Genomic DNA, 21,543 nt, shown 5'->3' with positions numbered 1-21,543 from the left:
AATTATAGATGCAGGTACACATGCAGTGAAAGGGTTATGGTGGGAATGATGGGCAAGAGCTGTGCGGTTTGGAGGCTGTAATAAGAAGAACTGGGTGAGGCTGAGCTCAACAGCTGGCCGGATCCAACCCAAAAATGAGTATCGGGGCCTCTCAGAGATAGATCAAGATAGGTAGCCGTGTTTGTCTGTAGCAGTAGAAAAGAGCAAGAGTACCCTACCACAAATTTGTTAGTCTTATAGGTGCTACTGGACTCTTGCTCTTTTCTAGGGCCCCTCAGGTGGAGGAGCAGTGGAAAGTGTAGTGTAGCGTAGGAAGGCAGTGCTCAGTTCTGAAACAGTCGTAAACCAAGAGCAAAGCCAGTCCTGTCCAAGGCGTCCAGTTACCTCTCCAACCAAACCTGCTGAGAAGCAGGGCACTACACTGAACGATGTCCTCTGTTTTCATTGTCTGCATATACTGACGATCACCTGTTTTTCAAAGGGCCTACGAGGACCTCCTGGACCAAAAGGCGACGCTGGTTCTTATGGACCCAAAGGAGGGCCGGTGAGTTACAGTCTACTATTTTCTTCTTATGGCTTGAGGCACAATAGTTACATTCTGGCCGGGAGCCAGTTCCATCCCGCAATGTCGAAGTAAGTCGAGCGTCATTCTTGCAGTACAATGCCTAGAAAGGAAGCCTGATGGGGTTCCGTAAGCATTTTCTTCCGGCAACGCAATTGCCTAAAATGATCACAAGCCCTTCCTCCTCCTCTGCACAAAAATGCATCACTGTGTCCAAGAGAAATACGATGTAGATCAAAGTGCTGAGCAGAACACAACTGCAGCAGTCTGTGTGATGGAGTGAGTTCTTCAGTATTCCTAACAAGCTTAGTCAAAGGAAATAAGTAGGAAAGGGCAGTTGGGATAACTTCAGGCAGCCACCCTTTGGACGATATCCCAGTTTCTCACTCCATATTTCAGTGAAGACCAATAGCCTACATATTTTTTTCCTCTTGTGCTGTTGCCACATAGAGATGCAAATTAAGTAATAAAATATCACATAATGAAGCAACTTTGAAGACAATCCATCAGATTCCAGCTATAGATTTCATCTCCATTGTCCCGGGTGCATTGCCGAGCATCTGTGTCCAGGCTGTGGCTGCCACTACATAAGTGTTAACTAGCAGTAAGAGAATGCCAGTAGTGATTAAATGTTCTCATCCAAGCTTGTACCTACAAGAAGGGATTCCTCCTTTCTACTTAAAACACGTTTTACTTCAGCTAATAAGTAGCAGCTTTCATATATCGGTTATATTCTAAATTCTGCCACGGTGAGCTAGAAAATTCTAATGCGGTTAAGGAGAGTTTAGGATCTAGTTTTGTTAGATGTTTTCTGGAGTTGAGAAGTCCACGGCATTAGTCCATTTTGAATATACAGATGTTCAAAACGGCATCATCCAGAAAACACCAGAACCTAGGCCGTTTCCACACGTCTTATCTGCCTGCGGAACATCGCGCAAAAGACCTGGAAGACAGTGTCTTCTCGCGCGAAATTGCACCTTCCTGGTGCGATTTCGCGTGAGAAGACACCGTCTTCTGGGTCTTTCGCGCGATGTTCCACAGGCAGGTAAGACGTGTGGAAATGGCCCTACAGGCCTTGGTGTTTTTCCCTTTATATGAGTCCCTCCCTCTCTATCCCTAATGAGGAAAGTTGGTGCTCATCCTAATTCATGCTAAGATGGGTCAGTCAGGCTTGATATAATAATAATATATCGTTCAATTTATATACCACCTTTCAGGACAACTTAATGCCCACTCCGAACAGTTTACAAAGTGTCTTGTTATTATCCTCACGACAATCATCCTCTGAGGTGGGTGGGGCTGAGAGAGCTCCGAGAAGCTGTGACTGACCCAAGGTCACCCCGTTGGCTTCAAGCGGAGGAGGAATCAAACCTGGTTCTCCAGATTAGAGTCCTGCCTAACTTAACTATATCAAACAGTCATGTTAAAAAGAACTGTTGAATTCTCAATAGTGAGGTCATGTTTTCCTTCATAACTCTCTTTTGATTTTGTGCCCTCAAGGGAGATCCTGGAATTGATGGAAAAGCAGGCCGGCCTGGAGTTACTGGAGCCCCAGGAGAAAAGGTAAGGCTGTACAGGAGGCCTCGGTCATTTTTCTGGGCCATCCTCGTTTCCATATTTCATCAACATCAGTGTTGCTTCCCATGATGCAAGGAGCCGAGTGAGAAGAGAAGGACTGCGTTCCCTTTGCTTGGTGTTTGCTGCGCTCTGTGTTTTCGCTGCCTAGAAATGATTCTCCTGAATCCTGAAAGGGAACATGGTGACACAGTTCCTGTCTGTGCTGAAAGGACTAAGTCAAGGTTGGAGTCTGCAGTCAGAAGCTCCCTGTTGAGGCCTAGCAGAGGGGGTCCATAATGGCCTGGATCCACACCAGCAGGCCTTCACTTAAAGTTGGTCATTCTCACTGTCATCCAAGGTTGCCAGGTCCCCTTACCCTCCCACCGAGATGGGGGCAGGTACCCAGCCCTTACCTATCGGATATTCTTGTGCATGTGCAAAACGTGTGTGCACTTCCGGCGCAGCACACTGACATCACTTCCGGGAGTGACATCATTGCAGAGGCTCCTGGGCTTTGGCCTGGCACAAAGCCTAGGAGTACTTCTGGGGCCTGTGTGGTGATGTCGCACAGCGCTGGGAGAGGGTCCTGGGAGGCACGTTCTTGTGCCTTTTCCCCTGTCAGCCAGGAGAGTGGTGGCAGGGGGAGGAGGCTGGGAGCGGGGTATCCCCCGCCTCTACAGGGGGGCTGGCAGTCTTACTGCCATCACTTGCCTGCCCTCTCCTGCCCCTGCCCCCACAAGTGACAAGCAGTGAGCAAGCCCTGGTGGAGTCAGTGAGGAGTCATTTTTTTACTTCGTTTATACCCCGCCTTTCTTCCCAGTGGGTATCCAAAGTAGTTTACATCATTTTCCTCTCATTCGTTTTATCCTCATAATAACCTGGTGAGGTAGGTGAAGCTGAGAGAGCGTGACTGGCCCAATGTCTCCCAAGCTGTCTTCCATGGCAGAGCAAGGATTTGAACCTGGATCTCCCACATCTTAGTCTGTCCCTCTAACCACTACACCACACTGGCAGTTGCAGCTTGATGGAACCTATAACAGCTTATAGTTGGAGCGGGGAGGGGGGGGCAGCCTGTTCGGTCCAGGATGCTGCAAGCGTTTGAAGCTTAAATAATTAGGGGGGGGGAGGGATTAGAATAATGGATACACACAAACCCCCAACTCTCCAGCTGTGAGGGAGACAGGCCTCCTAACAGTGTACACAACTCAGGAATAGGATATGTGTGAAAATTGGGTCAAGGGAGGTGTATCCTCCTGACCCAACTCTTCAGGCTACCCCACGGTCCTTTAGAGCATACAGAAGGGGAGGCAAAATGTTCTTCTCCCCTTACTATACCACTCAGGCTCAGATAGGGTTGCCAACCTCCAAGTGAGACCTGAAAATCTCCAAGAATTACAGCTGATCTCCAGACAACAGAGATCAGCTCACCTGGAGAAAACGGCCGCTTTGAAAGGTGGTCTCTATGGCATTATACCCACATGATGTCTACCCCCTCCCCAACCCCTGCCCTCCCCAAGATCCACCTCCAGATCTCCAGGAATTTCCAAACCTAGAGTTGGCAACTGTAGGCTCAGAACCAAGTAAGCTGTTTTCTTTGGAGTTCAGCAGACAGTGCTGTGGGGCAGTGGTGGTCTAGAGCTCGTTGGCTGAGGTTCAGGACTTGGCAAGTGGGAACTCCTTTATCGAAACCTGGGACTCGGCCAGTTTTGCTCACTTGGTTTTGCTTATTCAGTAAGATCAGGACCTTTCTGGTCTTTTCAGCCATTTTATTTCAAGTTCTGGCAAGGAGCCTGGAGTGAGATGACTGGAACTATCAACAGCTTCTGCTTCTGAAATGTTTCCTCCTCCAAAGAAACTCTTGAAAGCAGAAAACTATATACAATTAAAGACTGTAAACAAAATGGAAGATCCCTGCTCCCCACCATACTGGATTTCAAAATTTATTTTAGTAAGGCAAGATGGATTAAGATACTTCATGGTGAATTGCAGAGTGGGAAATCTTGATCTGGCAACCATTGCTTGTGTCTGCCATGTGGCTCACAGCTGACAGGACACATCCCCGAACACTTTTCGAGAATCCTTTTGATTTTCATTGTTTTTTTTTCCTCTCGTGCAGGGTCAGCCGGGAGGCTCTGGCGTCGCTGGAGAGAAAGGGGAGATGGGAGACGAGGTGCGCATTGAAACCTTCTCTGGGACTGAACAGCCAAACAGAACACAGAACAAAAAGTTTCAAAGTTTCTTTTCCTTTTCTCGTAGGGAAATCCTGGCCCGGATGGCCCGGCTGGAGAGAGGGTAAGGCGGCTCTCTTCTTTGGAGGTTCGGCTTACCTGCAAAACGAGCAACCAAGGAACTGATCTTTGCTTAACTATCAGAAAGTTGAGCCAAGCCCAGGTGGACTTGTTCATTTAGAGCTATGCAAGTGAATGCAGCCACCGCTGATGTGCAATAGCCTAGGGCTGTGCTTATTCTGATACAAGTCTCACTGTGCTCAATAGCGCTTACAAGTGCTTCTAGGCAGACTGCCTCCTTACTTTTCAAAGGTTGCCCTTTGGCACACATGAGACTCACCGGCCAGGTGACGCCTGTGCGCAGCCTATTGCTGTCTCCTGCCTTCCCACTCAGCAGATGCAAGGAGTTGCACATTGTGCATAAGCAGAAGAGTTTGCCCACAGGAAAACAGTGATGTAGGCAGCCCTCCCCCATGGGAGGACTTCCTTCCCTCTGGCAATATTTCTGGATATTGTATGTGCATACTAAGATCAGAGGACGCTTTTAACTGTGGATGTATATCCTCAAACAGACCCAAGAGAAGGTGTTTGGCTTACTGGGTGGTGGGGGAGGCACTGTTCTCTCATGTTTTGGGGGGTCTTCCAGCTCTTAGCGATGCTCCTGCTTTGAGTTTCCTCTGCTTTGAGCAGGTGTTTGGACAAGATAGTCCAGGACGGCCCCTTTTGACTATAATATCACTCCCCCCCCCCCATCATTAGGGACAAAAACAGTACTGCCACTGCAAGATCGCTATCCAGTAATAAACCTTATTGCCCTTTAATGCATTGGGCCAGCCTGGTATATTTGGCAGCTGCTCCATGGCAGAGAAGCCCTTCAGTGGGTCAGTCAGATTAACAGCCGAGTCTGAGGTGTAAAATATTTCTGCTCGTAACATGTTCCTTCTTACACAGGGAGCCAATGGAGAAAGGGGGCCGCTAGGGATTCCTGGTGTCCGTGGACCGAGAGGAGAAAAGGTAAAACAAATACCCCACTGCAGAGTTCAGCAGAGATGTTCTCTTTTTGATGCATAGTCTTAAGCATCTGTGGAAGCTGGCTGAGCTGTGCCAGAGAGAGGGAGAGATAAATGGGAGGTGGGGGGGGGGTATTGAAGATAAATGGGAGGCGGAGGCAGTATTGGAGCTTGCACAGACCACGTTCTGCTCAGGGCCCTTTATCCTTCTCTTGGGCAAGGTAACAGGAGGTTGCCCCATGGAGGTCAAGGCAAGCACATGCCAGCAAGCCCTGAAAGGTCACTCGTGCTGTGCTCTCTCTGGCAGTGCCCCATTATCTCCTTGTCAGTGCCCTGTCCATGTCCATTAACTGTACAACCTTGTAACATGTGCACAGTCCCATTTCTAATTGAACTGAGTAGTATAGCAAAGGACTAATCATATTTCAGTAGAGTTTTGTGGTGCCTGAGGGAGAGGCTGCCTTATACTGAGTCCGTCCATTGGTCCATCCAAGTCAGTATTGTCTGCTCAGACTCCTGCCATATCCTTTAACTGAGTATACTGGGGATTGAACCTGGGACCTTTTGCACGCCAAACTGATGCTCTGCCTCCTCTGCCACAGGCTACTAAGGGCTGGTTTTGTCAGATGCATAAAGATGTGTGGGTTTGACATGGCAATGCGTAAACACTTCTGCCCTGATGAATCTGACTCTGTAAGGTGCCGTAGAAGCCCTCCCTGTTTTGGTGCAAACAGACTAACCCAGCTACTCCTTGGCAAAATACAATATATTATGTATGTGCTGTCAAGTCACATCCGATTTATGCAAGGGGCTTTCGAAGCAAGCGAGAAGCAGAGGCAGTTTGCCTTCTTCTGTAGAGTCTTCGTTGGTGGTCCCCCAATCAAGGACCAACTCTGCTTACCCTCCGAGAACTGATGGAATTGGGTTACGCTACACATTGACCATTCTTAAAGTATAATTTCTGACTAGGATGGTGGCAGGATGTAAGAGAGAGCTCCTCTTCAGTGCTAGAGGATAACATCTGCTTGAGGAAATGGGTCTCCTTTAAATTTCTAACCTTCCTTAACAACCCCAGCAAGTCCGGCCGATAGATCTTGAAAAGCGAAAGACTGCTCTTCAATGTGAAGCTCAAAATAGCCTTTGCATAAGGGCCAAATGGTAAAGTTTAAGATGGGTCATCAGATTAAGGGAAAAATTGGTTCTAACGAGCGCAAACACCTAAAAGAAAAGCCTTTTGCATTCACTTCCTAAATTCGTACCTGTTTCCATTAACGCCCAGTTTTGCACAGAACTTCTTGTCGCTGTGTTGGCTTGGAAACTTTGTATGTCACTGGGGAGTTCCCGAACCACATTCATCGATTGGTGCTAAACAAACTAAGAACTGTGTGGCCGTAGAGGGGAGAGTGTCTCTCTTTAATGGGTGGGGGGGCTAAATTCCTCTGTATGGGTAGGGAGCAAGTCGGAAAATATTTTATATGTCTGCCCCAAGCTGATTCACCCCAACAGCACATGAGTCGAACTGGCACTTGGTAGTGTTCATCTGTCCAAAACCAACATGGGCAGTGCCCCCATCTTACGCCAGGGAGGATGGAAAAAAGTTCTAGTGCCACTGAAAAAAGCTAGTGTTACTGAATTTTTAAAAATTGCAATCAGAAGCTCCTGCATTCATTTGTTCGATGCCTCCTAGATGGAGATGTGATCTTCCTTATAAGCAGCAGGAGTTGTCCCCCTCCTTCCGCAAAGGGACTCTGTGGCTGCTTGCCCAATCTAGGTATTGTTTGAAAGCCCTTAATAGACACTCCAGTGTGCTGTGCAGTTGAGCCCAAAGTTTACCCTTTGCACCCAGTTGACAAGGCCTCCTGTGATTTGGGGGCACTGAAGCCAAGGGCTCTTAGAAGGCCTGTGATGTCTCAGGTCTACATCAGTCTCCCTGATGTCACAGCTTCGCAAGTCTCTGGGGAGGCATTTCACTCCTTTGCCAAAGTAACATTGGTTGCCAGGATAGCAGATCAGCCAGTGGCAGGGAGAGGGGACAGGACCATCGACAGGCCTATAACACAAATCTTGAATGTACAAATAAAATGTGCCGACCCTGCTGCTCTAAAAAAAAACTTGTTCTGTGGCACCTTGAAGACTAACACGTTTTTAGTCTGTAGTAAGCTTTCATGGACAAAACGTCTGCTTTGTCTGATGCAAGTAGCGTGTCCTCACTAGGCAGACTTGAGGATAACACTTGCACACTGAGGGCCAAGCTAGAAGTGACGAGTTCCACTTGAATGGCAAGTGAACACACTCACATGTATTCCTCCCTGTTCACTTGCACTCCAATTGCACTCCACTCGATCACTATGTGGTCGAGTGGAGTGCAAGTGAACAGGGAGGAATACATGTGAGTGTATTCACTTGCACTCCAATTGCACTCCACTCGATCACATAGTGATTGAGTGGAGTGCAAGTGAACAGGGAGGAATACATGTGAGTGTGTTCACTTGCCATTCAAGTGTAACTCGTCACTTCTAGCTTGGCCCTGATGCCAGAAGCCGGACACCATAGTGTTCCTTGGGAGTACTTAATGGGCCCACTGCTCGCTTGCACCCAAGGAGCAGGTAATGCAAGCACGCAGCAAGCTTTAAGGCTTGATACCCCTAGAGTGGAGAAGAGCTGAGGGACCTACTTCCTCCCCTCTGAGGCAAGCTGAATGCCCCCTAAACGTCACAATGAGTCTGTGAAAGAAAAGTCGCAAATAGCCGGATAAAAGAGCCTTGAAATGCAGAAAGTATACCAGGACGAATATAACACTGTAAAATTCGAAGGCGACCAAAAGAAGTGCAGAGACCATTTGTGGCAATACCTGGTGATCATCTGATTTCCCTAGTTTTGCTAAGCTGGCTAACCCCTGTAGCAGCTGGGGGGATCCCAAGTTCTTGCTAAGTCTTTTGAGAGATGGTGCCTGATGAAGTTTGATTGAAATGTTCTTTTAAAGCCCTTGAAGGTGGTAGTGCCTTTGGAGCCTAATGAGAACCTTTTGCCGCAGGCAAGTCCGGTAGCACCTTAAAGTCCAGCAAGGTTTTCAGGGCGTAAGCTTTCAAGAGTCATGGTATCTGACGAAGGGAGCTTTGACTCTCTAAAGCTTATACCCTGAAAATCTTGTTGGTCGTAAAGGTGCTAAAGGACTTGGGTCTTGCTGTTCTATTGCAGACCAGCACGGCTGCCTGCCTGAAAGTGTCTTTTGCTGCAAGGAGTCAAAATGGCTGGACGTTCCAGCATCACACGACAGCTCTGAGGGGGCGTCTGCTGGCAAGAGTTGACTGACGTCTTTTTCGCAGTCAGTCAGTACATGTGGAATTAGAGTGGAGACTGGGGGCAGGTGAAGAATGCATTCTTCATAGGAACTACAGTGGATGCTGGCATCCTACAGGCCTTGAAGAGAGGCGCTGTGGCTCTGCTTTGCATGCAGAAGGTCCCAGGTTCAGTCCCCGGCATCTCCAGTTAAAAGGATCAAGCAGGAAGTGATGTGAAAAACTTCGACCTGCGACCCTGGAGAGCCACTGCCAGTTTAAGTAGACAATGCTGACCCTGATGGACCAATAGTCTGATTCGCTATAAAGTAGCTTCATAATAACACCAGCAACAACAGTGTGTTTACATACCTCTCTTCTAGATAGATTAGTGCCACATTCAGCGCAGTGAACCAAGTCAGTATTACTATCCCCATGATACAGCTGGGGCTGAGAGGAGTGGCTTACCCAAGGCCACCTGCTGAGCTCATGTTATTGGTGGCATTTGAACCAGCAGAGCGCTGATTTGCAGCCCAACCACTTAACCACTATGGCACAGCAACTCTTAACTCTCATATGAGCAGGGCTTTTTTTCTGGGAAAAGAGGTGGTGGAACTCAAGACCGCACAATGACGTCACTTGGGGTCAGCAGGAACAAGGGGGGAGTTTTTAAAAGTTTAAATTGCCCTCGGCGAAAATGGTCACATGGCCTGTGGCCCCGCCCCCTGATCTCCAGACAGAGCAGAGTGGGCAGTCTAAACTCCCCTCTGTCTGGAGATCAGGGGGCGGGGCCACCGGCCATGTGACCATTTTCAAGAGGTGCCGGAACTCCATTCCATGGCATTCCCGCTGAAAAAAAGCCCTGCATATGAGATTGCCTGTCTCCCCTTTGACTCTGCCTGGCTAGGGAGCCATGCTCTCCTTCCCTTCAAGGGCTCCCGTCTGTGGCTTTTCAAGAAGGTTCCTGTTCTGTGATTGCTCTGCTGAGTTCTAGAGGCTTACCTCCTTTCTCCTGTGAGAGTTTGCCTTGCTTTGTACATTTTCTACACACATTGACTCATTTGAAGTATTTTGCACTGTGCTACTCTCTGTAAGTGTTTACGATTTGGCTAAGGGGGACTGTCTGTCTTGAAAGAACTTTCTGAGCTGACGGCAAACCCGTTTTGCTCTCCTACAAGCATACAACCCGATAAATCTGCCCGATGTGTTTGGGGGACGGAGTGGCATCAGGAGTCATGTTTGAGTCTCGTCTAAATTTCCTCTTCCTGTTTACGTTTTCCATTTTCGCAAATTGTAATGCAGCTCTGCTTGGGGACCAGATGTGGGCAGATGTGATGTGAAAACAATTCCAGAAGAATGCTCTGATTTGAGATTTCTTTGCAAGGGGAAGGAGGGGGGGGCATAGCTTCTAAGTTTCCAAGGCACTTGCGTGATATTCAGAATCCCTTTCGAAGTCATCTCCAACTTCTGTAGGATGTTCTCCTGTTCCCAGGTCTTCTACAAGTGACACACCAGCCACACTGATCAGATCTGGCCACAGGCCCCTTTTTCTTTCAAGGACACATCTGAGGCATGAAAGGCCTCTGGATTTTGTGCAGCCGCACGGCCTCTTGCAGATGCGCACAAGTCTAATATGGTATTTTATGTTTTAGGCCTTGCGTTTAACTAAGAGGGCAGTGAAAAGGAGATATTTGCATTCTCATTAAATACTTCAAGTGCTGTTTTTAACCCACCCGCCTCTGCCAAGGGATGTGGTCATGAACCGGGTTCGTTAGGCCTGTTATTAAATAGGCAACATCTGGGCTCCCCTGCGGAGGCCGTAGCCTCTTTGAATTTAAAAGACTGGGGGGTGGGGTGGGAATATGTGTAATCCAGATGTTTGTGATGTCATCACACAGATATGTTCATCTTATAGATGCCATCTCTGCAGCATGTGTGGCAATATCCTGTTCAGGTGAAGGGCACAACATCTCAGAAATGTCATGAGTTTAGATCTGTGGCCTGTTTCTGGCCACCATCCACCTTGTCTCTGCAGGCAGGGACACCTAGAGCAGGGATTGTAGGCAGGATCTCAACAGGCGGGCTGGCCACAAGATGGCCGTCACAGCAGCAGGCATCGCCGAGAAGAGCCTGAGGGGGTGAGGGGCTCCCTTGAGTAGAGCCTCTGGCATCATGAGTGAAAAATGAGACAGCTCTTTCCCTCACAGGTCACTCGCAATCATTTTCTGCTTGTTATTTTAATTCCTTGAAGGGTGTTGGCAACTTCCTTGTTTAGCGTCGACAGGACTGCTTATTCAGTGATGTTACCCCCTCAGCCCAGCCCTCTCACTTCCTTCCTGTGGTTGCCAACTTCCAGGTGGGACTAGAAGATCTCCCAGAATTATTACTGATCTCTAGATTACAGAGATCAGTTTTCCTGGAGAAAATGGCAGCTTTGAATGGTGGACTCTATGGCCTTATACTCCACTAACGTCCTTCCCCTCCCTGCCCTCCCAAGGCTCCACCCTATCTAGGAGTTCACCCCCCCCCTTTGGCTACTGTACCAAGTGCGGCCCACAGCCACTCAAACTCTTGGCAGCCTTTCGGGGACGTTGAACGGCCTTGTTTACTTGGGTTCTTAGTCTGGAGGTCCTTGCACACAGTAAGTCAGACGCTCAGACACAGGCACAAAACAAAGATAGTTATTTATTAAGTTAAGAGAGTGCTTGGAAGATAGCAATAGCTACTCCCAAGGCAGAAGCAATGGCAAAGGAAACAAAAAAAAACATTTCACACTAATCTGGCTAAAAGCGAACTAACTAGACAATGACTAACTAACTTGCACACTCCGGTGGTTCAGGTGCTCATACTCACGGCCTACCCCTGGGCCGGGTTGTGTCAGGAGAAGGGGAAAAAACACAGAAAGAGCTAGCTTTTAAAACATAATCGACCAATCAGATATCAAGGTGGCTGGCCAGAGAACTGAGACAGAAGACGTGCAGAAAGCAAAGCTTTCTGTCTCTCAAGGCCACCTAGTCTGAGCACAAGCACCAGGTGCACTTAATTAGCTGAGCTGTTCTAGACACCCACCCACCCCAAATCTCCAGGAATTTCCCAACCCAGAGTTGGCAACCATCTTCCCTTCCCTCGTGGTGGTTCTATGCTAATCTATGTTGTCGTCAGTTAACATTTTGAGTTTCCTTGTGAATGTGTCTTGTCAGTGTCGGTGGACAAGGAACTTTTGTCCATTTTCCTGCATTCAACAACAGAAAGACGTAGGGTTGCCAGTCCTCTGCTGGGGGCAGGGGATCCCCTCGCTCCCACCTCCTGGTTCTGCTTACCTGCCCGGCAGGGGAAAAGGTAGGGAAATGTGCCTCTCAGGGTGTGCTCCCAGATGGTGCCGCATGCTTCTGCGCGCCACAGCAGCCCAATCCAGTCCAAATTGGACTGCTGTGGAGCGCAGGAGCACTCCAGGGCCCACTGCACAGCCCTGGCAGCACTTCTGCACTCCACAGCGGCCCAGTCTGGCCCGCTGTGGAGCTCGGGAGCACTCCCAGGGGTGGCGCATGGCCTGTGCGTTGACGTCACTTCCCAGAAGTGACATCATCGTGCAGGCCGGGAGCGTGCCTGTACACTTTGCACACACGCAAGGTTCACTCTGCGATATGTACCAGGTCTCCCACCTCCCACCTGGAGAGTAAGGGGACGTGGGAGCCCTAGAAAGACGGAACGAAGGCTTCTGTCTCATCTGGTACATGACACAGACCGAAACGAACAAGAGTCCAGTGGCACCTATAAAACTAACAACATTTGTGATAGGGTATGAGCTTTTGTGAGTCACAGCTCACTTCTTCAGAATCATGCTCTGCTGTAGTGATGGAGCAGTGGATGGGACACCTGAATCTTCAATAAAAAGATTTTTATAATTCTTAAAGAAGAAGGATTAGTGCGAGTTTGTTGCTGCCTCAGCTTCGCAGATCTGAGTGGGCAGAGGAACGAGTTCTGCAGGGCTCGTTTCCTGCTCCTTCCAAGGCCGGGAGTTTGTGTTTGCGAGTGCGGCTTGCCCAGTTTTCAGAGAACTGGCTGCCGACCCAACTGGCCGGGAGTGCTCGGGGTGGAAGCTGCGGCATTTCCTGGTCTCAGTCGACGCTGCCAAATATTCCGTCACATCAAGTTTTGGCCTGAGGAAAAACAGGAGATGCCATGAGATGATTGCTGGTGCTTTCGTGAGAGGACCCTCCCCAGTTCGACGAAATTACACCAAATGGAGAGGGCACCGTCCTGCTCGTATTTCTCAATCCTGCACCCCCTTAGAAATTGGACCAACAAGCAGCTCTGTCTCCGCCGATGCAAGGACACAAGCCCGCCCTGGTTCCCACAAATTTTAAAACACTTTAATCAGTAGGAAACAGCACAACAAGGCTATCAATAACGTATGTTTGCGAATTCTTATAGCCAGTTGGTTCCCAACGAACGCTAGTAGCCTAGTCCCAGAACATTGTGCAAAGGGTAGCTGTGGTTTCTTGGCCCTCTTTGGCCCAAAGGCCACACGGGTCCTTGCGCAGCAATATTTTTGGCAGGCTGCCCAAAGCAAGAGCTGCGGAGAGAGAGAAAGAATCTGAAAAGAGGAATTCCTCACACTCAAAGCTCCTCATCTTGAAGTGAGAATAGATGGAGCCTAATGTGGTGAGCCAGCTCATGACTGGGAATGGTAACTGCTGCTGAAAATGTTACATGGAGATAAATTTCAACACAATCCTGTGCTTCTTAGCAGAAAACCAGGATTAAAAGCCTGACAGCCAAGCTACAAGTGATGCCTGACACAGGTTGGACACTTGTCAGCTTCCCTCAAGATTTGATGGGAAATGTAGGCGTCCTCGTCTTGCAGCTGTAATGGAGAGCCAAGCTGTAAAACCAGGACGCCTACATTTCCCATCAAAACTTGAGGGAAGCTGACAAGTGTCCAACCTGTGTAAGGCGTCACTTGTAGCTTGGCTCTAAGAGCGATTTGAGCTAGTTTGGTGTAGTGGTTAAGAGAGCCAGGACTCTAATCTGGAGAACCGGGTTTGATTCCCCACTCCTCCACTTGAAGCCAGCTGGGTGACCTTGGGTCAGTCACAGCTTCTCAGAGCTCTCTCAGCCCCACCCACCTCACAGGTTGTTTTGTTGTGGGGATAATAATGACATACTTTGTAAACCGCTCTGAGTGAGTGTTAAGTCATCCTGAAGGGCAGTATATAAATCGAACATTATTGTTGTTGTTGTTGTTGTTGTTGTTATATTGTGGGTTGAGCACAGCTCCAGCAGGAATCAATGCATTGCCCACTTGCCTTGACACACTGGCACATAGAATGAGCCACTGGTTGCTCGTGTGCTAATTTTATATGCAAAAGGACGAACTGAAGTGTCAGTTAATTTATACACATAGAGAGATGTTTGTGTGTCTCTTCGTGTGTGTGTGTGTGTGAGAGAGAGAGAGAGAGAGACCCATAGGGTCATGTGCTTTAGCCATGGCATCTGTGAAGCCCGTTTTAAACCTTACTCCTGTTCAGTCAGTTGAACCTATTTCTCAGTCATATGGTTCAGCTTCAGTTTTTTTATTAATACTCATAGACCAACAAGTCATAAGCAGACAGGAAAAGGATATAGTAACATATTAATATACAAACAATGTGGAAACGCAAGAATGCAAAATGTTTACAATAGGAAATAATGCCATTAAATGCCATAGACAAAAATGTTGCGACTGCAAGAGTCACATTTGGATCAGGGAGTAGTTTAGCTACAGCCTCTTGTTTTGCAACAGAACTCCATTTTTTATATATAAATGGTAATCCATTTGTTATCAGCCAAATTGTATTTGTTGCAATCAATTAAAAAAATACCAGATGGTGTCTGCATCTCTGGATTTACAATCACAAAGCCACTCAGAGAAAGGCACTCCTTGGAACCTACCTGCTAGTTCCCCTAATGGCAGGGCATTTAGTCTTGCCTTAGAGAATAATATTCTCTATTTGGGAACCGTTAAAGATTTGCAATAGGCAGGTAAAGTCTTTGGGATTGGAAGACCCAGATAATATAGGGAACATACCTTTCTGGCTCTACAACCAGCACTCCATTGATCGAAGTGGAGAACGCTAGATTTAATCAACTTACGTGGCCACATGGTTCAGGCCAGTCGGAAACAGCTGTCTTGGGTAATGGTACGGTTGAGCCCACGCTCCAGTCTCCAAGCATATGCCTTTGCTGCTGATGTTGAGTTGCTAGTCCACAGCCTCTAAACATTCTCACTTCAGAAAAATCCTGCTGGGTGGTGATGAGTTGGCACCACCTCTGTTAATTACGGGGGAAATCAGCATCCAGGGATCCTTAAGATTTTCATCCCTGAAAATCTAGCTTTTCTGCTTTGCCAGGTATTGCCTTTGATTGATTTTTTCCTTCCCTTGCTTTTTAGGGTGAGCCAGGACCACAGGGGGAACAAGGCCGTGAAGGACCATTCGGACCACCTGGAGAACCAGTAAGATGTTGCCGACCCTTTTTCATCCTTGTCTCTTACATGGACAGCCTGAATTGAGGCTCAGGAATGAGGAGAGCCCTCAGGCCAGGAGCCCACTCTGATTTACTATCGGTCTCTTCTCCCCTTCCTTCTTGGGACCCTCTGTCACATAGACAAAGTTGAAAATGGTGTCCATGTAAAAGGTTCCCCAGACCACCACTGGAAAATGCATAGCAGCTCGTTTATATTTTGTTTTATCTGCAAATTTAATCAGGGTGTTTTAATCCACCATTAAGAGGCAGTCAAGTGAGGCGTGGTTCTTCCTCATCATAGATCAAGATTTTATGCTTCCCTTTCAGACATTGCCAAGGAACAGGCAAACCCCACCATGGAAATTGTACATCTGCACTTAATTTCAGTGCAACAGATTAGAGACAGAGAACACTACCATTTGGCCTCAGGAAAACACCCACCCTATAGACTAATCCTGAGTACCTCGTTGCTTTTAATAGCAAGCTGTACTCCCCATACGATTCCTGACAGAATCTGTTTGGAACATACCAGTATTTATGGTTACTCCTTCTGCAATACATTTTTCACTTTCCTATGTGGCCTACTGTTGCTGCAGGCCTGTGTTGCTCCATATCAGCCTTCAGCAGAGCACCCCAAGATAGAAATACTAGCCTCCTGCTGGCAAGCTCCATTGCCCACTGTTGCTCCTAGCAGCGGTGGGAGAAAAAAAATAAAATCAGTGACATCACTTACATTCCTATGTCACTTTCAGGTAAAACCTTGGAAGTGACAAAACCTGGAAGTGACAAAGAGTAGGTCTAGGAATCGCTGGAAACTCCGTGGTTTTACCATAGAGTTTCCAGCAATTCCTAGAGCTACCCTTTGTCCCTTCTGGGCCCAGATATGATGAGGTTGCTGGTGTCACATCCTTCCCATGTCCCTGCCTCCAGCCCTCCCACTGGTTGCCAGACTTAGCCCAGCTCTGGCCTCAGCAAGTTCCCCTCCTCTAGCCAGGGGAGAGCACTGCGTTCTCTCTGTCAAAAGGCATCACTCAATCCAGTCTGTAGTTAAGTGCCAGTATTTTATAGTAAAGTTAAGCGCAGTTGAAATCGAACACAGATGTTCTTTGCCAGAGCCACTGTTCCAAATTGAAAACAACATCAAGGACAGATGCTGGCCCACGCACCATCTTGGGGAGGAGAGCCTTCCTAGATAATCCCGCAGCTCACCCTGAAGCAGGAGCTGTTTGTTCTGTGTGGAGGGGAGGGGCATTTACAAGGATTCCTCAAACACACAGAGGAAAGAGACTCCTGAGGTAACTATCCAAGAAGAAGGAATGGCAGAAGCGTTCCCCCTAGACGTGATGGGAAACGTTAATGTTAACCATAAGGATTCTCTCCCTCTGTGGAAGCAAGAAAGGAGGCCTGGTGCTTCAGGCAGGGTGCGATGCAGGAGTTAAACCCATAAATGTAAGGAAGGATAAAGCACGGGATGGAAATGGAGTCGGGGAAGCCTGGAAAACTCATGTCCAAAGTTCAGGAAGCAAGGTAGAGCTGGATACAGGAACTGGGTAGAGAAGAAAGGGAGCTGGAGAGTCCTTCCCACATCCTTTTCTCCAACTTTTTGGCAAGCCCAACCCAGCCATCCCTATTTGCGAGGGTGCAGGTTGATCCCTAGTGCCTCAGGTCCACTTAGATTCCCTCCAGGGCCTTATTGTCCCTGTGGACATACTTCTTAACACACTTTCATCGCCCCGCATTCATTCGTTCCTGTGTTGTCTTTTGTTTAGCACCAGGGCTTTTTTTCAGCTGGAACGCGGTGGAACGGCGTTCCGGAACCTCTTGAAAATGGTCACATGGCTGGTGGCCCCACCCCCTGATCTCCAGACAGAGGGGAGTTAAGATTGCCCCCCGCGCCGAGGGCAACCCACTGAGTTCCACCACCTCTTTTCCCAGAAAAAAGCCCTGTTTAGCACCCATGGCTTTCTAAGAAGAGAAAAGGTCACTATTACGAACACTTACTCCCTCTGCCAGGAGCATTTTCCTATCCAGAATTGGAGCCTCCTGACTGAGAGCCAAGCTACAAGTGACGCCTGACAAAGGTTGGACACTTGTCAGCTTCCTTCAGTTTTGATGGGAAATGTAGGCGTCCTGGTCTTGCAGCTGTAATGGAGAGCCAAGCTGTAAAACCAGGACGCCTACATTTCCCATCAAAACTTGAGGTAAGCAGAGAAGTGTCCAACCTGTGTAAGGCGTCACTTGTAGCTTGGCTCTGAGCCCCGAGTCAGTTTGGTGAAGAGGCTTAATGGGAGGGGGGCCCAGTCCAAGCTGTCTGTTGCTGCTTCCCTTGAGGCTCCTCCCCATGCCCTGTGCTGCTGGGAAAATAGCGGTTCCTTTAACCTGGAAAACTCCTCTTCTGCAGCTTTCATTGGGTGGCCCAGTTGCCCTTTTACCCACTTGTCCTTCCCATAGAATTGTCAGTGCCCAGCTGGGTCTTGAAAAGTCCAATGTAGCCCCATTAAGTGAAGCCCTGTCAGCTTTACAAAGATCATCAAGAGGATCAACCTGTGCTGGACTGGCTTGTCTCACCCCAGGTGGGGACTGTTATCTGCCATCTCATATGTAAATTGATCTTCAGAATGGTTCGATATCCCATACTAGGCCAGCCTACAGTTAATGTAAGAAGAGCCCTGCTGGATCACATCCCTCTAGGTCAGTCTCCCGTCTCACACAGGGGCCAACCAGTTACTTTGGAGGGTCAACAACAGGACTCAGATGCCGAGACCTTTCCCTGATGTTGCCCCCTGGCACCGGTATCCAGAGGTTTACTGCCTCTGCATGTGGAGGTTGCCTTTAGTTGCCATGGCTAATAGCTGCTGACAGATCAGAGTAAAGCGACCCCAAGTCACAGCCAACTTACATCAACCCCATAGGGTTTTCAAGCCAGGAGGTGAACAGAGGGGGTGTGCCATTGTATGCCTCTGTGTGGCAACCCTGGGCTTCGTTGGTGGTATCCCATCCAAATGCTAACCGGGGCTGTGCTTGTTTAGCTTCCAAGATCTGATGAGATCCAGCTAGCCCGGGCCATCCAGGTCAGGGCAGTAGCTAAGCTGATAGACCTATCCTCCATGGATCTGTCTAATTCTCTTTTAAAGTGGTCAATGCCTGTGGCCATCTCTACATCCTCTGGCAGCGAATTCTGCATTTTAATCTCCTGTTGTGTAAAGAAGTATTTCCTTTTGTCCATCCTGAATCTACTGCCCATTAACTTCATTGGACTCATCAGCATCCTTCTCTTTTTTTGCCTAATTACTCATTTTGCATAACTGGGGCTTACTTCCTGGTTAAGTGTAGACTGGATGGCAGTTTAAGATACAAATTTGCCTGTAATCCAGATGTGTTAAACTCTATTTTCGTTATTTGCATGTAGGATATCTGCCACACAGTGACTGAGAAGTAGGGAGAGAGAGAGCAGGAAGGAAGTGGTGCACCTTGGAGAAAATAATTCTGTTTGCCTTGAATCATGCCAATATTGGCTATATTCTGAATCTTCATGGCAATTTGGGGGCTGGAGCAAACTCATTAATATTAGTAATAGTATATCCGGTTTTGGAATGAGTCTTTGATAAATGTTAAACTGCACATCTTTGGAAACCTGCCATAGTGATAATTGCAATGGCTTAATCGCCTAATAATGAGAGATCTTTACATGGATGTATTAGATGGATTCATACAGTGTCTGAAAAATGCGTCTACATTATAGGTCGTCCGCTACAGACCTATGAGCTTATATGTGGCTACCCCAATCCTACCCAAGGAACTTACCAACGTTTCCCTTGGGGAGGCTGGAAATTGGGCCTTGTTGGCCCCCTACAAAGTCCATTGGCTGGCCATATGTTGAGATGAACAGAGCCACTGATGCTTTTTTAAAAAATCCTTCTAGGGTGAGGCTGGCCCGGCTGGATCTAAAGGGTACAGAGGAGATGAAGGCGCTTCTGGACTAGAGGTTAGTATATTTTCATGTAAATGTATACCTAAATTGGCAGGAGACAGGCAGGAAAGGGATATCCCTTCCCTCGAGGTCTTGAAAAATTAGCCACTCCACACTGAGGGCAGGTCCAGGGCACGGCCACTGATATGCAACATGTGCTTTCCAGATGTGAAACTCCTACATCTGGGGATGCTTGGAAAGCAGGGCAGAAACTAGTCCCTGTGTACAGTACTATAAACACCATTGCACAATTCTGCATCTCGTATGAGAAAGCCCCACTCCCACGACTGCCTGTCAACATTAGGATGGGTGGTGGGGAGATTACAGCACCTGGTGGGGGGGTGGAAATCAGTAAGCGCAGCTGGGTCATCAGGAGACCAGGGGAGAGGATTTCAGACTTCAGGGTCCATGCAAAGCCTTGGGAAAGGCGAGAGCCAGTGCCACTTGGAAGCAGCTGGCTTGAACATCTGGGGAAAGGGAGATGAGGGTTTTCTGTTGGATCTGCTCTGAGGCCAGGAAATGAGGGGGGTGGTAGGATCCACAGGCAGTTTGAGGAGAGGGTAGGAACTGAACACTGTGGGTAGGAAAAGAGCTAGTGGGGACCATCCTTGAATACTCAGTCCCCATTTCCAGCTGACCCGCAAGGAAAAATCCCCCCTCTCTAGTTTAAGCAAGGCTTTTCATCCCTTGAAAAGAGAAGATATTTTACTGCACCAGCCAGTTCTGGACACTGCACCACCAATGGCAACAGTTGTGACCATGACCTATTTTTAGGATAGTCAGGCCTCCTGAGATGGTGGTAGCCATACCACAAGCAAGCCCAGTTCACCGCTACCACTCTGAGCGGTGGCAAGAGAACAATAAAATAAAAAACAGTGACATCACTAGCATTGCTACATCATTTCCAGATAGAACCTCAGAATGACAAAGGATAGCTCTAGGAATCGTCAGAAACACTATGGTTTTAGCATAGAGTTTGCAGCGATTCCTACAGCTACCCTTTGTCACTTTCAGGTTGTACCCAGAAGTGATGTTGGCGACATCACCAACATCAGATACATGCCCCCTTGTCCCCACCCCCAGCCCTTCCGCCGGGTGCCAGGTTGGCAACCATACCTGCATTGCGTGTCATGAGGGATTATAATTGTGGATTGCCTTGGGAGCCAACGTGGTTGCCCAGTGAGTTATGAATAGGCCAGGCTGTTCTAGTTGCAGGTTTTGCCTGGTCTGGCATAGGAGAAAAAGTCCCCCACTCAAGAAAGGGCAAATAAAGATGGGTGAAAGGAATATCTCGTGGACCCATTTCACGGTTGTCAGAGCAAGAAACCCAAGAGCAGAAATTCACCATGAAACCAGTGGAAGTCGTCGGTCTCGTTTTGTCTGCATTATTACCTGGGCAATAAGCACAGGCATTTTCTGTTTCAACATGCAGGGCCCCAAAGGACCTCCTGGACCACCTGGACTACCTGGGGATGCTGGTTTGATGGGCGAAAGGGTGAGTAGTAGAAGTGGAGGAGGGGAGAACTTAGAAACAAAAACGAGGAGAAACAGAATGCAAGAAAACAGGGAACTCAAGTGCGTGCGAGAGAGCAGGATTATCATGTGCGTGCTTATGTGCTGTCAAGCTGCAACCGACTCATGGTGACCCTAGCAAAGGGCTTTTGAGGCAGGCGAGAAGCAGAGGTGGTTTGCCATTGCCTTCCTCCTCAGTATTGTCTTTGGTGGTCGCCCATCCAAGTACTGACCCTGCTTGGCTTTGGAGATGAAACGGGGGGCTATACCACACGGCCTTGCCTCCCTGGTTATAACACAAGGGGGCTAAAGGAAGAGGGAGAAAGTAGACAGGGTTTGGAAAAGCAAGAGTCTGAGGAATCCGTGGGCTGGGAAGATGCAGAGTAAGGACAAACTCTGGACTGGATTTGAACCTTGCATTGGGCAGGGATGGGGAAGGAGAGGGGCAAAGAGGAGAGAGAAAAATATCAGAGGATTGGTGGGTGGAGCACTGCACCATGAGCCAGAGACATACTTGGTCTGGAGTCTAGATTGAGACAAGGCTGATGTACCTATAAAAGCAGGACAAAAGGAAGATGTAGTGGCTTCTTTTATCACTTGCCAAGGAACAGTTGCAGAGCATAGGGGTGGATTTTGCATATCGACTTGAACTAAGCTTGTCATTGAAAATACTAGTATTTGTGAAAGGCAGTGGATCAGATCCAGATTAATTACTATTGCACGTTGAAGGTGTGGGCATGGTAGGAGAAGGAGAATGGTCATTTTGGCCTCTGCATTCACGCCAGTGAGAATATAATTCCTTCTGATACGTAGTTTTTTTGTCTTTAGCTGAGGAAGGTGGGATTTGCCTTGGGAGAGAGCGCAGCCACGGTCAGGATAAAACTGGCCTCTTCCCTGCTCTTTGCCACCCCCTCCCAGT

General features: G+C 48.2%; 1 protein-coding gene across 1 annotated transcript in view; it reads left to right on the top strand.

Annotated features, from left to right (window-relative positions):
• COL6A1 (collagen type VI alpha 1 chain) overlaps nt 1-21,543 on the top strand; it is a 65,005-nt gene that overhangs the window by 25,387 nt on the left and 18,075 nt on the right. The window contains exons 15-22 of the mRNA XM_054978062.1: nt 482-544; nt 2,063-2,125; nt 4,236-4,289; nt 4,376-4,411; nt 5,299-5,361; nt 15,069-15,131; nt 19,065-19,127; nt 20,545-20,607. Of these exons, the coding sequence (XP_054834037.1) occupies nt 482-544; nt 2,063-2,125; nt 4,236-4,289; nt 4,376-4,411; nt 5,299-5,361; nt 15,069-15,131; nt 19,065-19,127; nt 20,545-20,607 (468 nt within the window). The remainder of the gene's footprint in view (nt 1-481; nt 545-2,062; nt 2,126-4,235; nt 4,290-4,375; nt 4,412-5,298; nt 5,362-15,068; nt 15,132-19,064; nt 19,128-20,544; nt 20,608-21,543) is intronic.

The sequence above is a fragment of the Eublepharis macularius genome, chromosome 1 (assembly GCF_028583425.1).
Source record: "Eublepharis macularius isolate TG4126 chromosome 1, MPM_Emac_v1.0, whole genome shotgun sequence".
Taxonomy (NCBI): Eukaryota; Metazoa; Chordata; class Lepidosauria; order Squamata; family Eublepharidae; genus Eublepharis; species Eublepharis macularius.
The sequence above is the reverse complement of the archived record's forward strand: the minus strand, read 5'-3'. Positions and strand labels throughout refer to the sequence as shown.